General features: G+C 37.4%; 1 protein-coding gene across 8 annotated transcripts in view; it reads left to right on the top strand.

The window, feature by feature from the left end:
- ADGRG6 (adhesion G protein-coupled receptor G6) overlaps positions 1-12,562 on the top strand; it is a 128,080-nt gene that overhangs the window by 81,869 nt on the left and 33,649 nt on the right. For all 8 annotated transcript variants that reach the window (XM_010965650.3, XM_045524484.2, XM_010965651.3 and 5 more), the window contains 8 exons: positions 10-62; positions 1,048-1,110; positions 4,401-4,543; positions 7,362-7,473; positions 8,913-8,977; positions 9,555-9,765; positions 10,850-11,021; positions 12,310-12,450. In XM_010965650.3, the coding sequence (XP_010963952.1) occupies positions 10-62; positions 1,048-1,110; positions 4,401-4,543; positions 7,362-7,473; positions 8,913-8,977; positions 9,555-9,765; positions 10,850-11,021; positions 12,310-12,450 (960 nt within the window). The remainder of the gene's footprint in view (positions 1-9; positions 63-1,047; positions 1,111-4,400; positions 4,544-7,361; positions 7,474-8,912; positions 8,978-9,554; positions 9,766-10,849; positions 11,022-12,309; positions 12,451-12,562) is intronic.

Here is a 12,562-nt window from a genome sequence, read left to right as displayed (position 1 = left end):
TATTTTCAGCTCAATTCAACCTTCCAGAATTGGAACTACACGGTTTATGTGGTTAACATCAGGTAAATGATAGAATGGATTATTTGAGAAATAAAGAATAGTGTCTAATTTAATACTCTTCTCCCTCTCCTGATGGTTATACCCACACACACGTACACACAAGTACAGATGTACACACACCGTGTTCGTAATCTTTCTAAAACAACTCTTTGTTATGTAATTTCTTGCACAAAATTTTTCAGTAGTTTAAAAAAATTTTTGATTATAGATCCCATTCATTTTTTTTTAATTTAGCTTGTACTCCCAAAATATACTTGTGGTTTTAAGTAAATTATATATATACACACATGTGTGTATATGTGTATATTCTATAACCAATATGTTGTATGTTATAATGTATCATAAATTAAGAGGATAATTAAATATAAATAGAAGTTCTGTTAGTTGGGATCATCTAGAGCACCCCCTGAATTGCATGCACCCCAGTTTGGAGACTGTTCTTCTACAAGATAAGTCATCTACAGTCTGATTATAACCTAGCTTTTCAAATTATCTCTCTTTTCTATTTAAATATTCCGCTAACTCTCTAGCAGATAGTGTCATCCACCTGTCTTCCTCTTTACCTTGTTTTTACAATTTTTACTTGAATGTGTTTCTAAAGTGTAGTTGATGAACCCTGAACATATAGTCTGTGAACTCAAGAGATGTAATAACATGGAAAAAGGGATCAAGCGGTCAAATCAGTTCAGAAGCTGCATTATTAGACACACTGAAGCAGGCGTCTGTACAGCAGAACCTCTCAGGTTCTTTTGTGTGCTGCTAGGTGTTGTGAATCTTGAAAAGAAAGTGAAGGCACGTGGTTGCCCAGCTGTGTCTGGCCATAGAGCCATTTTGTCTCAGGGATATGAAAGAACTAGAACCTCAGAACACACCTGCAAATACTGACCCAGAGCGTCCTTTCTTCCTCTTTCTCTCACCTCCTCAAATTTTGTTGTTGACCCTGTGGCAGAGGAAGTTGATAATGAATATGTGTATTTGTGTTTATAGTTTTCACCTGAGCACGGGAGAGGACAAGATTAAAGTGAGGAGAAGCATCGTGAATGATCAGAGGTAATGCCCACGAAGTCTCCCAGAAAATGTCACATCCTTTCTCTTGCTCTCTGTTTTGACTGTCTGTAAAGAAATGAAATCAGTGAGATTGGAGAGGAACATTTCAATCCAATAACACGTTTAAATTATTTCTTTAGCCCTAGTGCATGGTCTTTTTTTCTTGTAGTTAAAACTGTAATGTAGCAGACTGAGTAGAAGTGTACATCTGATAAAAATAATTCAGAAGTAGAACATTTATTATCTTAGTAATTCCAGTTTCTTTGTAGTAACCAATTATCTCTTATTTGAAGTTTCAAAGAGAATGTCAAAAAAATAATGTTTTATTTTAAGTGAGGTAGTTATGTACAATATGTCTAGTAATATGGATAATAGGTTCTGAAATATGAGCATTCAAAGCAGTCAGCTAGTTTTCTGAAGTCTTCATTTTAAAATTTATATCAAAGTTGTGACTTAAGCAGGCAGGTAATTTAATGGGTATGTTCACCATATGTCATCAGTTGGCATATAAAGGCTAAAGTTCAGGGTGCTATGTAGTAAAAAACAATGTAAACTCCTAGATGAAATAAATTTAGTTGTGTTCAGGTATATTGCATCTCCATAGAATAAAAAAAAATTGAAAAGCGAAAGTTTACATGTCTTACTCAGTTTCAGTTGAGTGAATTGAGTTATATATTTACAACCATGATAAAGGAATATAATTCTTTCCAGGTCATATATTCTTGCTATGAGAAGATAATAATAAAATTTCATATGAGAGCTGACCAGAGAGTTTTCTTCTTATTTTTTTCTTTTTCTATTCAGCATTAGAAAAACACGTTTTTAAGGTTATATTTGAAGTTTATCGTTTCTGTATATATTCAACAGACTGGATTGGGCCATCTGATTAGGGAAAATTGTTTTTATTTTCTGGAATTGTTCCTTTTCCTTTATGAGTTGAAGAACAGGAATGTTTTTGTTATATTTTAACACTGTACTCTTGATGGTAACAGGACTGTTCTCCTCTATTTTTTCAAATAATGTCTTCTCCAATCTTTACTGCTAGACCACGTTGAGCCTTGAATAATGGATCCGGCAATAATCTGGGTTTGTTTGTTGGACACTTTGTCTAGCAATTTGGGAAGCCCCATTTCAGGGTATCTCCAGTAGTGTACCCTCTTCAGAGGGCTCAGACTCAGATTCTAATAATGTAATTTTGTAAGAATCAAATAACATATTTCTTGGAAATATAAAATATATTAAACCAATGCCCCTGGAAGCATCATCATCATCATTAGACTCTTCATCACAGCACCTCCTAACATTTGCACAGCACTCATGATTGCAGGCACTTTCACGTTCACTGGCTCATTCACTTCCCTTTCTGAGTCACCCCCCTGACATAGGTGAGGCAGGTAACCTCCTGCCCTTTCAACCAGGGACAAAAGTAAGACCCAGTGAATTGCCCAAGATCAGCCAGCCCAGGTGAGAAGCCAGGATTTCTGACCTCTTGCTCCCAGCTATGGTCTCACTTACTGTGGTTCTTCTACTCCCTGGCAGGACTGAAATCAGTCATCACGAGTGTATATCAGCACCTTAGAAACTCTTGTTTGAGGGACGTGTAAATTCATGGACTCTCAGTTTCCTGTCTGTGAAACTGTTGGGTAGAATGAACTTAGTGTCTATGAGGAAATCTACGCATTTGGTTTTCCTTGGGTCTGAACTCCTGGCAGTGGTTAACATTTGTTCTTATTGTCTCTACCTCCACCTCTTTCTGCTCCCTGTTGTCCTTATGCTTCCTGATGGACCTTTATAGTCTCTCACAGCTTTTCTCAAAACCATAGTCCACTAGTCTTACACTCTTTTCCCCAACCTTTCTCTCAATCGGATTGTAACGCTTACCGCAGACCTGGCTTTAGAGAATGCTATCATGCTCTATCGCCCAGACAGACAGGAAACCAAAGCCCAGAGATGGTTTATTCAAATAAAGAATGATTGATGGTAACAACAGATAGAACTGGGTTTTGCAGAACCGTAAAATAGTTTCGGTTTCCAGGATGGGAGAGGAAAACAACACAGATAAGAACTGTGAAAACGCCTGGTCATTCTTGAATTGCTGAATCTGAGTACTCAGTACCATCCACAGTACGTTGTACTGTGTTCTCAGTATTCAAGGGGAGTGAAAGATCACGTTCCCAACCATAAGTTCTCAGTTACTAGAGTGGCGAAGCTTAGCTTCCAACAATAATTTAATCAAGAGATACTATTATTATAGGCCATTTAAAAAATTAAGATATCACAGTTCACCATTATATTGCCATCTATGCTTGTCACATCCTGAAATATGGCTTTACATACGAACATTAAGCAGTAAATCATTTTAGAGATAAATAGCTTTTCAGAGTGAATTATTAAAATTGTAGGGTACGTTGTTCTTGAGATCAGCACAGATATTTAAAAAACAGGACCATTTAAAAATTTCACCTAACCCTGAATAGTAAATATTTCACTTACTCTTTTTTTAAGCACCACAAATATGTTAATACTCTATTTCTTTTATATTGATACCCACAGTATTTCATAAATAAAATATACCACTACCTCTCCACTGAGGACTTAATAGTTATTTGAGAAACACTACCATTTTGACTTTGGCATCTTTTGATTTCTGCTCTTGACTACAGAACAGAAAGTTACATTACTTCCAATTGTAGAAACAAAGTTTTGATGGAGCTTTTTAGGATATGTCTGCTTCCCATAGAGATAATTTCTTTTTAAAGATGTGCAAGCTCAGACAGTCTATAAACTTCTTCAGTAATATGCTGGCCAATCACCCAAAGTACTAGTAAATGCTTCATGGAGATAGGAAATCATTTATCACATTCTGGAGAAATTGTAATATATTTGTAAACAGTAACACTCAGTAATCTCAAAAGTTAAATGTTTTATCAGATTAGTTGAAATTCTAATTTTTCTTTAAAAACTTTATTTTTGGCTATAAAGAAATAATGTAGAATTAACCACAAATATGACCCTTTCTTGCATGTATGCAATAAAGTATTAAAGTATTTTTCAAAAGAAGTGGGGTGGTATTGATAATACACACAATATCCCATAAAATCTATTCATATTGGGATTCTTTTACATTATAATTTGTGCAGCAGCAGAAATCTGAGTGCCCTGGCATATTTCCTGTCTCAACACTTTGTGGTCATCCTCCTACCATGATATCCAAATGTTCTGTTCTTTCCACCAAAAATGCAACCAACCAGTCAACAACGCCAACAACAATTCTATCTGAATTGATTTCCTAGGTTGGTGATTTGGGCCCTTCTGGTTTACAATGCTACCGACAATCCCAGTTTAGAAGGAAGAACCATTCAGCAGAAGCTCTTAAGGAATAATGAGTCTCTGGATGAGGGCTTGAGGCTACAGACAGTGAGTGTGAGGCAGCTGGGTAAGTGCCTTTGACTTTTTGTAGTATGTATTTTACATGACTGCATATTCGGGTGTAATTGAAACAACAACAAAAGTACTCTTCCTTTGTGTTTGCTTATTTAAAGCAATTTTTTTCTGTTGATGAAGTTCATCCTATTGGTGACATTGTAACACGTGGGTGACACAGTTAGCATAAATGTATCAACTTGATACCTATGAATCCAAGGGGATGAAAGAGGCAGACGAAAGTTTATACTGTATTTTAGGACATATTATGAAAATACTAGGAATATGAGCAAAAAATGCCAAGATAACCTCGACCAGAATTGACTTCACTTTAGGAACAAAAAGAGTTGGTATGTATATGTGTATGTGGGAACTCTAATGAGGTAAATCTTACAAAAGGCAATTTCTTGTTATAAAACATCCTCCTCTCTTAGGTCCTCTACGTCTGTTAATGATACCACCATCTTTGCAAGAATGGCCCAGAAATCTGGGAGTAATCTGGGACCTAGATTCAGTTCTCACTTAGACACAGTTCACGTCGTGAGCCCCAGCCACAGGTGTGGTACTGCCAGCCCTTCCTCAGACATGCCGTGCTCTTTTTTGCCTCCTCCCTGTGTCTTTGCCCAGCTGCTCTTCTCTCCTCTCACTGTCCACCGATTATCACCTCCGTAGTATTAAGGACAGCCCCAAGTCACCTCTTCTGTGGAGCCTTTACTGACGTCATCATGTACAAATAGATATCACTGCCTTTGAGCCTCCACTTTGTGCTGTTTCCACATCCCTAGAGCACCGTACACATTACAAGGCCATTGAATTTGACTGGCTTGTTTGTGTTCTTACATATACTTTCTTTAAACAGGGATTTCCTCCGGTTTGAGAACATGTCTTAGTTTTCTCCAGCACCTTCCCTCCCCACCTCCTCCCAACTACTAGCGCATTCCCCAGCACTTAAATACCTGAACAAATAAATGAATGAGGCTAGAAGGGAATATTTGAGAAAGGTAAATGATCAAAAATACGGATAACTAAAAGTAAAGTTACTGTTCTAATGTTATGACGACCGTTGATTAGGTACGTTAGTAGAGATCACAAGAAAAGAAGACTTTGACACTTCCCCCTCTATACACAGGCAGAAGGTTGAAGTGGGGGCAGCGGGTATTCCTCACCCTCTACAGGCGTGATTGTGACTGAAACCAGAATCACTATGTAATAAAGGAGCAGGCATCGTTGGTTCTGTGAGGAACTACCCATCTCTAATGCATCAACGTACAATTACAGTTGCCTTCCTCCCCCCATTTCCACAGGTTCTGCTCTGTAGATTCAACCAACCTTGGATGGAAAATACTTGGGGGAAAAATTCAGAAAGTTCCAGAAAGCAGAACTTGAATTTGCTATGCCTGGTCAACTATTTACCTAGCATTTACATTATGTTCATAGCTATTTACATTGTATTTGGCATGATAAGTAATCTAGAGATGACGTAAAGTATACAAGAGGATGTGCATAGGTTATTGTAAATTCTGCACCATTTTCTACAAGGGACGTGAGCTTCCTGGGATTTTGGTATCCCCTGTGTGTTTGTGTGTGTGTGTGTGTGTGTAGGGGTTGTGTTCCTGGAACCAGTCCCTCCAGGACACTGAGGAGTGGCTACACAAAGAATTCAGAGGGTAAAGAATGCAAATCATCATTATCATTAACGATAACATTTTCTGAGCCTCTGTAGGAAAATGCTTGCTAACTTAATAAACAGAGCTCCTTGGGGATGAGCAGAGTACAAACGCTGCCCTTTCACACATCGGGGTCTCCACAAAGAAGTGTCTTGATGAAGGGTGTTTGTATATGACAGAGAATCCCCACGTGGACCAGCCTTATCTCTGTCCTCAGAGGCTGAAGACTCTCAGCACAGCGCTCTCTGCATACTGAGCCCTGTGATTTATACCACTTAATTTAAATTCTACACTCTATTGTTTCTCTGCAAGTGGGTCTATGAAGAAAAGTTTATGCCAATTGAGGAAGAAAAGGCCAAGCCCTGACAATTTAAAGCTCAGAATGTTGAAGGGAAAGTCATTTAAATGTTCAGTTGGTGACTACAGTACTGGTTCCCAGTAGTCTTAGTGTAATTCGCTATTTTCCAGAACTGAAATACAAGAGTTTGTTGTTGCTGTTGGTAAGAGTATTTTTATTTTGATATTTTTAAAATGCAAAATCAGAGTCATTTATGTCATGACACTTGCCCAGAGAATTTTCAAATGACAAATGGGATGATTTGAAGATGAACGCGTGCGTGTGTAAGCCGTGCGGCTCTGGCCCGCTGGTGCCTTTTCCCCATCCCCTCAGCAAACTTTCAGGCAGAAGACACTTTTGGAGCAGCTGGAAAATTTTTCTATAAAATATGCTGGCAACGTAATGACAATACTACTGAGGCACTATTTTATGGACTTCCCCTTTGAAAAATATTAAATTACATTTTTAATTTTTCAAGGCTTTTTATTTTATGCAGTGTTTATTTTTTGAATAAACCCCTATTTTACTAATTTTATCTGCTAATGACTTACATTAGAATGATACTGTATGTTTCCTGTTTATACTCACATAGGTGTGTTTTTTTATTTGATAGTTCTGTAAGGTGTAATTTTGAATATGAAATGTACTTAATGTTTATTTTTTCTAACTTCTAAATTTTTACAAATTCTGAACATAAAAAACTAGTAGTTTTGTATTATATGAAATAAATAATCTAATTACCAACATCATTGTTTTGCTCTCATCTTGCACCTCTCATTTCAAAAAATAGATGGCTGTTTCTCACACTGGGTTTCATCTTCACACAGGTATATGTCTTGCTGATGAGGACCCCAAAGGCTATAAATGGCCAGTCATCCAGCCTTCTGTATACAACACTCCCTGTCCAGGGAAGCCGGGCTTCTTTGCTTCACGAACATGGTAATACTTCCATTGACTCTTTTTTTTTTTTAACCTTTTATTGAAATATAGTTGATTTACATTGACTCCGACAAGCAAACTCCAACTACTTTCCCAGGGTTACACGTGCTGCACCATAGTTCCTGTGTGGTGTATAGTAATTAGAAAGAAGAGTGGGAGTCTCTGTGTGTGCCAAATCATATACACCATGAGGGGGTACAGATGAGGCAGGTAGGTTACCAAGAAAAACCCTTTTTTTCTCTCCAAGCAACATGCTATTTTAGCTCTCTCCGAAAAAAGATGGTAAAATTTGGAACCCAGAGGGTGGCTCCTTCCTAGAGCAAAGCACCTTGTGTATCGGTGAGCCGAGCCGAGCCAGCTCACAGCCTTGGAACGTGCATCTGAAATTCTGAGCCTTTTTAACTCTCTGTGGAGGGGTTATTGTTGGAGGCGGAAAGAGGCAGCGAAGAGAGAAAAAGGCAGGAGCCGGGTTAGGGCAGTCTGCTAGTGGAGACTGTCAGGGGGTCAATTTTCTCTGGATGGTTAACGAAACCTCAGAGACAGGTTTGACCGCAGAGGCTTCACTGAATAGCAGGTCACGTCCAGGTCTTCACCCTCCACCCCACCTTCCATTGGCGTTTTCTTACCGGGAATTTCAGAAACTCAAACTGTGCAGGTGGAAATGCTGTGCCCTGACTGCTGTGACTGACACGTGGTGGAGTGGAAGGAGGGGCTTTAGAGCCTTGCTGATTGGGTTTGGAGTGCGGCCCTACCTGTTCCTAGTGTGAGGCCTTGGAAGATTCCTTGACTTATCTATTTCCTCATCTGTATAAGGCAGGTTATAATCTGCCTTATACAGATATGTGAAATCCAAAGGGAGATTTTATCTGGAAAGTTCTTTTAGCGGAACCTGATTCACATTACCAAATAGGCTTTTTTTTTTTTAACATTTTTTATTGAGTTATAGTCATTTTACAATGTTGTTTCAAATTCCAGTGTAGAGCACAATTTTTCAGTTATACATGAACATACATATATTCATTGTCACATTTTTTTTTTTTGCTGTCAGCTACCACAAGATCTTGAATATATTTCCCTGTGCTATACAGTATCATCTTGTTTGTCTATTCTATATATGCCTGTCAGTATCTACAAATTTTGAAATCCCAGTCTGTCCCTTCCTACCCCCCCTAAATATGCTTTTAACCTTAGGAACCTGATGCAGCCCAGGTTAGGATAGGGGCTCTTGCTAACATTTTGTTTCCCTGATACATGTGTCTGATTTTTTTTCCAATAAGAATTTTTAATATGAGTTTTATTTCAATGCATTATAGTTTTATTTTCAAGTGAAACTTATCTAGACACCAGGGCAAATTCTAAAACTTATTGTTAAACTAATTTTGTCAGCTGTAATGCCATTTATGCCAAATATTTAAAATACCTTTTTTTCTGTTTCATAGTTATCAGGACCCTGCTAACACATCTGTTGCCTACTGGGGGCCTCCGGATGTCTCCAACTGCTCAAGTAAGTGAGAGATTTTTCTTCAGTTCTCAAAGGCAAAATGAGATGACCTCAGGCTTCACGGTTTTCATCTTCAGACACAGCCTCCTGCTCTGTGATACCATTGTCATGTTAAAAGCTAATCAAGTGATTGTTTCACTTACTAAAGGTAGAAAATACTCTTTTTCCTCATTCTGACTTTTCTGTTCCATTCATTCTATAATAGATTAAAAATAGTAAGAAATTTGGAGAAGATAGTATATAAGTTGAGATTTGTACCGATATTTTATAGTTTTGTATTTTTTAATCTCTCATTTAGTGATTCTGGGGGCATTGCTCTTAGAACTATATGGGAATATTGGTCTTTCCAAGTTATTTACCTGAGTTACTTACAAGCGCAGTTTGTCTTATGAAAGAGAGAAGTTAGTTTCTTTGTATAAAGAAATACTGTTGTCCTGTGAAAATTGCGGTAAGTGGTACACACAGGAAACCTGGTTTGCTGCTTTAAAGTGAAGTGAAGTGTCATACTATGTTTTGGGTTCCTGTAAATGCTCAAAATACACCGGTAAAACTGTGTGTTTTTTCTTCTGCCATTTTTTAGGGGAAGCAAATGAAGTTGCCAATCAGATTTTAAACTTAACTGGTGATGGGCAGACCTTAAGCTCAGCCAATATTACCAGCATCGTAGAACAGGTCAAAAGGATTGTAAATAAAGAAGAAAACATTGATATCACGCTTGGCTCAACTTTAATGAATATATTTTCTAATATCTTAACCAGTCCAGACAGTGACTTGCTTGAGTCTTCTTCTGAGTAAGTTTTTTTTTTCTTCTCTTTCTGGAGAGTAAAACTTATTGAATACATGTGTTGTTATATAATTTCTCACAGATCTGACTGCTTGGTGCCCAGTTTTCATAATTTAAATCCCTAGAGGATCCACTGACATTTCCCAAGGTCATTCACAAAGTGAATTTCAAACTCTTTTTTTTTTTTAAGAAAATAATTTACAAATTGATTAGGATTGTTTGTAGGACCAGATAATATAAATAGTCCCAGAAAGACATAATTGGTATTTCATTTTTCATCTGGAAAGTGTCAACTGGTATTAATTCAAAAGATAAACAAACTATTACATATATATAAATTTATGCCACTTCTTTTTGCTTGCAAAGGAGAGACTTAGCAAATGTTGAACCCACATCTTTTAGGCATAACTCGGTCTATGTAGGCCAGTATCCTGTGGACTGTGACACAGAATTGCCACGGCTCTGTGACTATTCTATTTCTGAAATGAAAGTGCCAGGGACAGGTGAAATCTACCTACTTTTATGCAAATCAGTTTGTATCCAATTGTTTCATTTAACATGTTAGTATTGGGATTTTTAAGTTTTTCTTTCTATTTCCTTCCTTTCAGCGAAGTTTCTTTGTTTTTCAGTCAAGTTTCTTACATTAAAATTTTGTATTTGTTAAAATGTATTCTCTAACTTACCTTATGTACATAAGAATTACAAATTTTTTCTACAGGGTCTTACAGTTCAAAAAAATACTTTTATCATATTATTTCCTTTGATTCTCACTCAGTTATGAAGTAAGAAGGGTATTTTTCATTTGAGGAAAAAGAGGCTAAAATAGATGAAAAACAGCATTTGTTTAGGATGATTTAATTGTTGATTTTCCTTAAAGCAGATATTTTTTTCTTAAGGATGCATTTAACTCTATGGTTCTGTGTTTTAACTGATATTATTGGGGTTTGGGGTAATTCTGTGGGTATTCATGTTAAGACTGGAAGACTTAAAGACAATTTTATTTGGTTTGTATTTTGTCCTGCAGCAAATCACATGTGTGCAGGTACCTAGAATCTGTTATTTAACAGTGGTATTATTTATCATCTCTTTAGAGCTTTAAAAACAATTGATGAATTGGCCTTCAAGATAGACCTAAATAGCACATCACATGTGAATATCACGACGCGGAATTTGGCTCTTGGAGTATCATCCTTGTCCCCAGGGACCAATGAAGTTTCAAATTTTAGCATTGGTCTTCCAAGCAATAATGAATCATATTTCCAGGTAATGAGGCAGTGGTTTCTTTAATTAATTAGATAAATAAAAATCTCTGATCTCCTACTAGTTACTGCTTCAAGGAGATCTTGGTTTGAGGGGTGGCAGGCAAGTTGGGAAGTTGGCTAAGGTTAACAGTAAGCATGAGGAATGTAGACACAGAGAGGAGGTATACTTCAGCTTACCTTCTACCAGAGGTGAGAGTGGCACTAGGCATTAAGCCATGAGTGAGTGCCACCCTATTGAGAGTGGGGTGTGGGGATTAGTTCAATCGGAAGAAAGACCTTTATTAAGGACCCAAAGATGGGAAGAAACCCATCTTTACTGGTGATTCCCAAACTACATTATAATGCCCTGAAGGACTTACCAAAAATGCATGGCTGGGTCCCATCCCCAGAGATTCCGATTAGGAGGTCCTAAGTGGATCTCCATAATTTTCACCTTTAACGAAGTCCCAGATATTGCCGATACTGCTGGTCTGAGGATTGCACTTTGAGAAAATGTAGAAAGCCAGGAATGGCAGACGATGGTGAGGCTGCACATGAAAGCTGGGGCCAGATTGATGGAGAAGCTCTTTGACCTGCCCAAGTAACACTTGAGCAAATAATTTTTAAGTTCCTACTATGTGCTAGAAAGTATTAGCCATGTGGGCAAATGGAAGGATTGAAACATGCTTGACATGGGAGTACATATTAGTGGTATATTATGCTCCTTAACTGTGGAGATAAGCCAAGATAAAATATTTAAAAATCTGTATATAAGGAAGTACTTTTTTTCTGCTTTGGACCAGAGGCTCTTTTGGTTAATTTTGTTTCACACTGTAAGAGTAAAAACACGGTCAGCCTCAGTCTCATTCCAAGTCCATTGCAAGGAAACTTTCTTCGGCCTCATCTGTGGGTTCAGGAAAAATGATACTCAAGAATGTTCATAAAACTTCAGCTGCTTCCTCTCTGCAGAAATATTCATTCTCAGCAATCAAATTAATGCCAGTCTTTTTTTTTTTTTGGTAGTTATTTTTTCACAACATTTTTTGAGAAAAGCTCAAAATCTTGTAAGTGTAAATCTAACTTGTGTATTTGACAATGTTAACTAATTTATAGATTTCTCAGTTTGCCATATTTGCAAAACTTGAAAGAGATCCAGGCCTTGGTCTGTACGGGATTCAGCCTCAAGAGCAGTGACTTCGGTGGAGGTGAAAGGTCCTGGCCGACTTGAAGCTTGTAGCTGTTCTGTGCAGTGAAGTTATCATTGCAGTTTAAATGTGCTTACTTGACCAATCTCTGTGTGTATGTGACAGATGGCTTTTGAGAGTGAACAAATGGACCCATTGGCTTCTGTAATTTTGCCACCAAACTTACTTGAGAACTTAAGTCAAGAAGATTCTGTATTAGTTAAAAGAGCACAATTCACTTTCTTCAATAAAACTGGACTTTTCCAGGTAAGTGTTCATTAACTTACTATTTTTCAATCCCAAGTTGAGTTTCCTTGCTCAAAAGTAAAGATACTACTTCAGATTTCTTGAAAACATTTCAAGAAGTATAGAAAAATTA

This window comes from Camelus bactrianus, chromosome 8 (assembly GCF_048773025.1).
Source record: "Camelus bactrianus isolate YW-2024 breed Bactrian camel chromosome 8, ASM4877302v1, whole genome shotgun sequence".
Lineage (NCBI taxonomy): Eukaryota > Metazoa > Chordata > Mammalia > Artiodactyla > Camelidae > Camelus > Camelus bactrianus.
The sequence above is the reverse complement of the archived record's forward strand: the minus strand, read 5'-3'. Positions and strand labels throughout refer to the sequence as shown.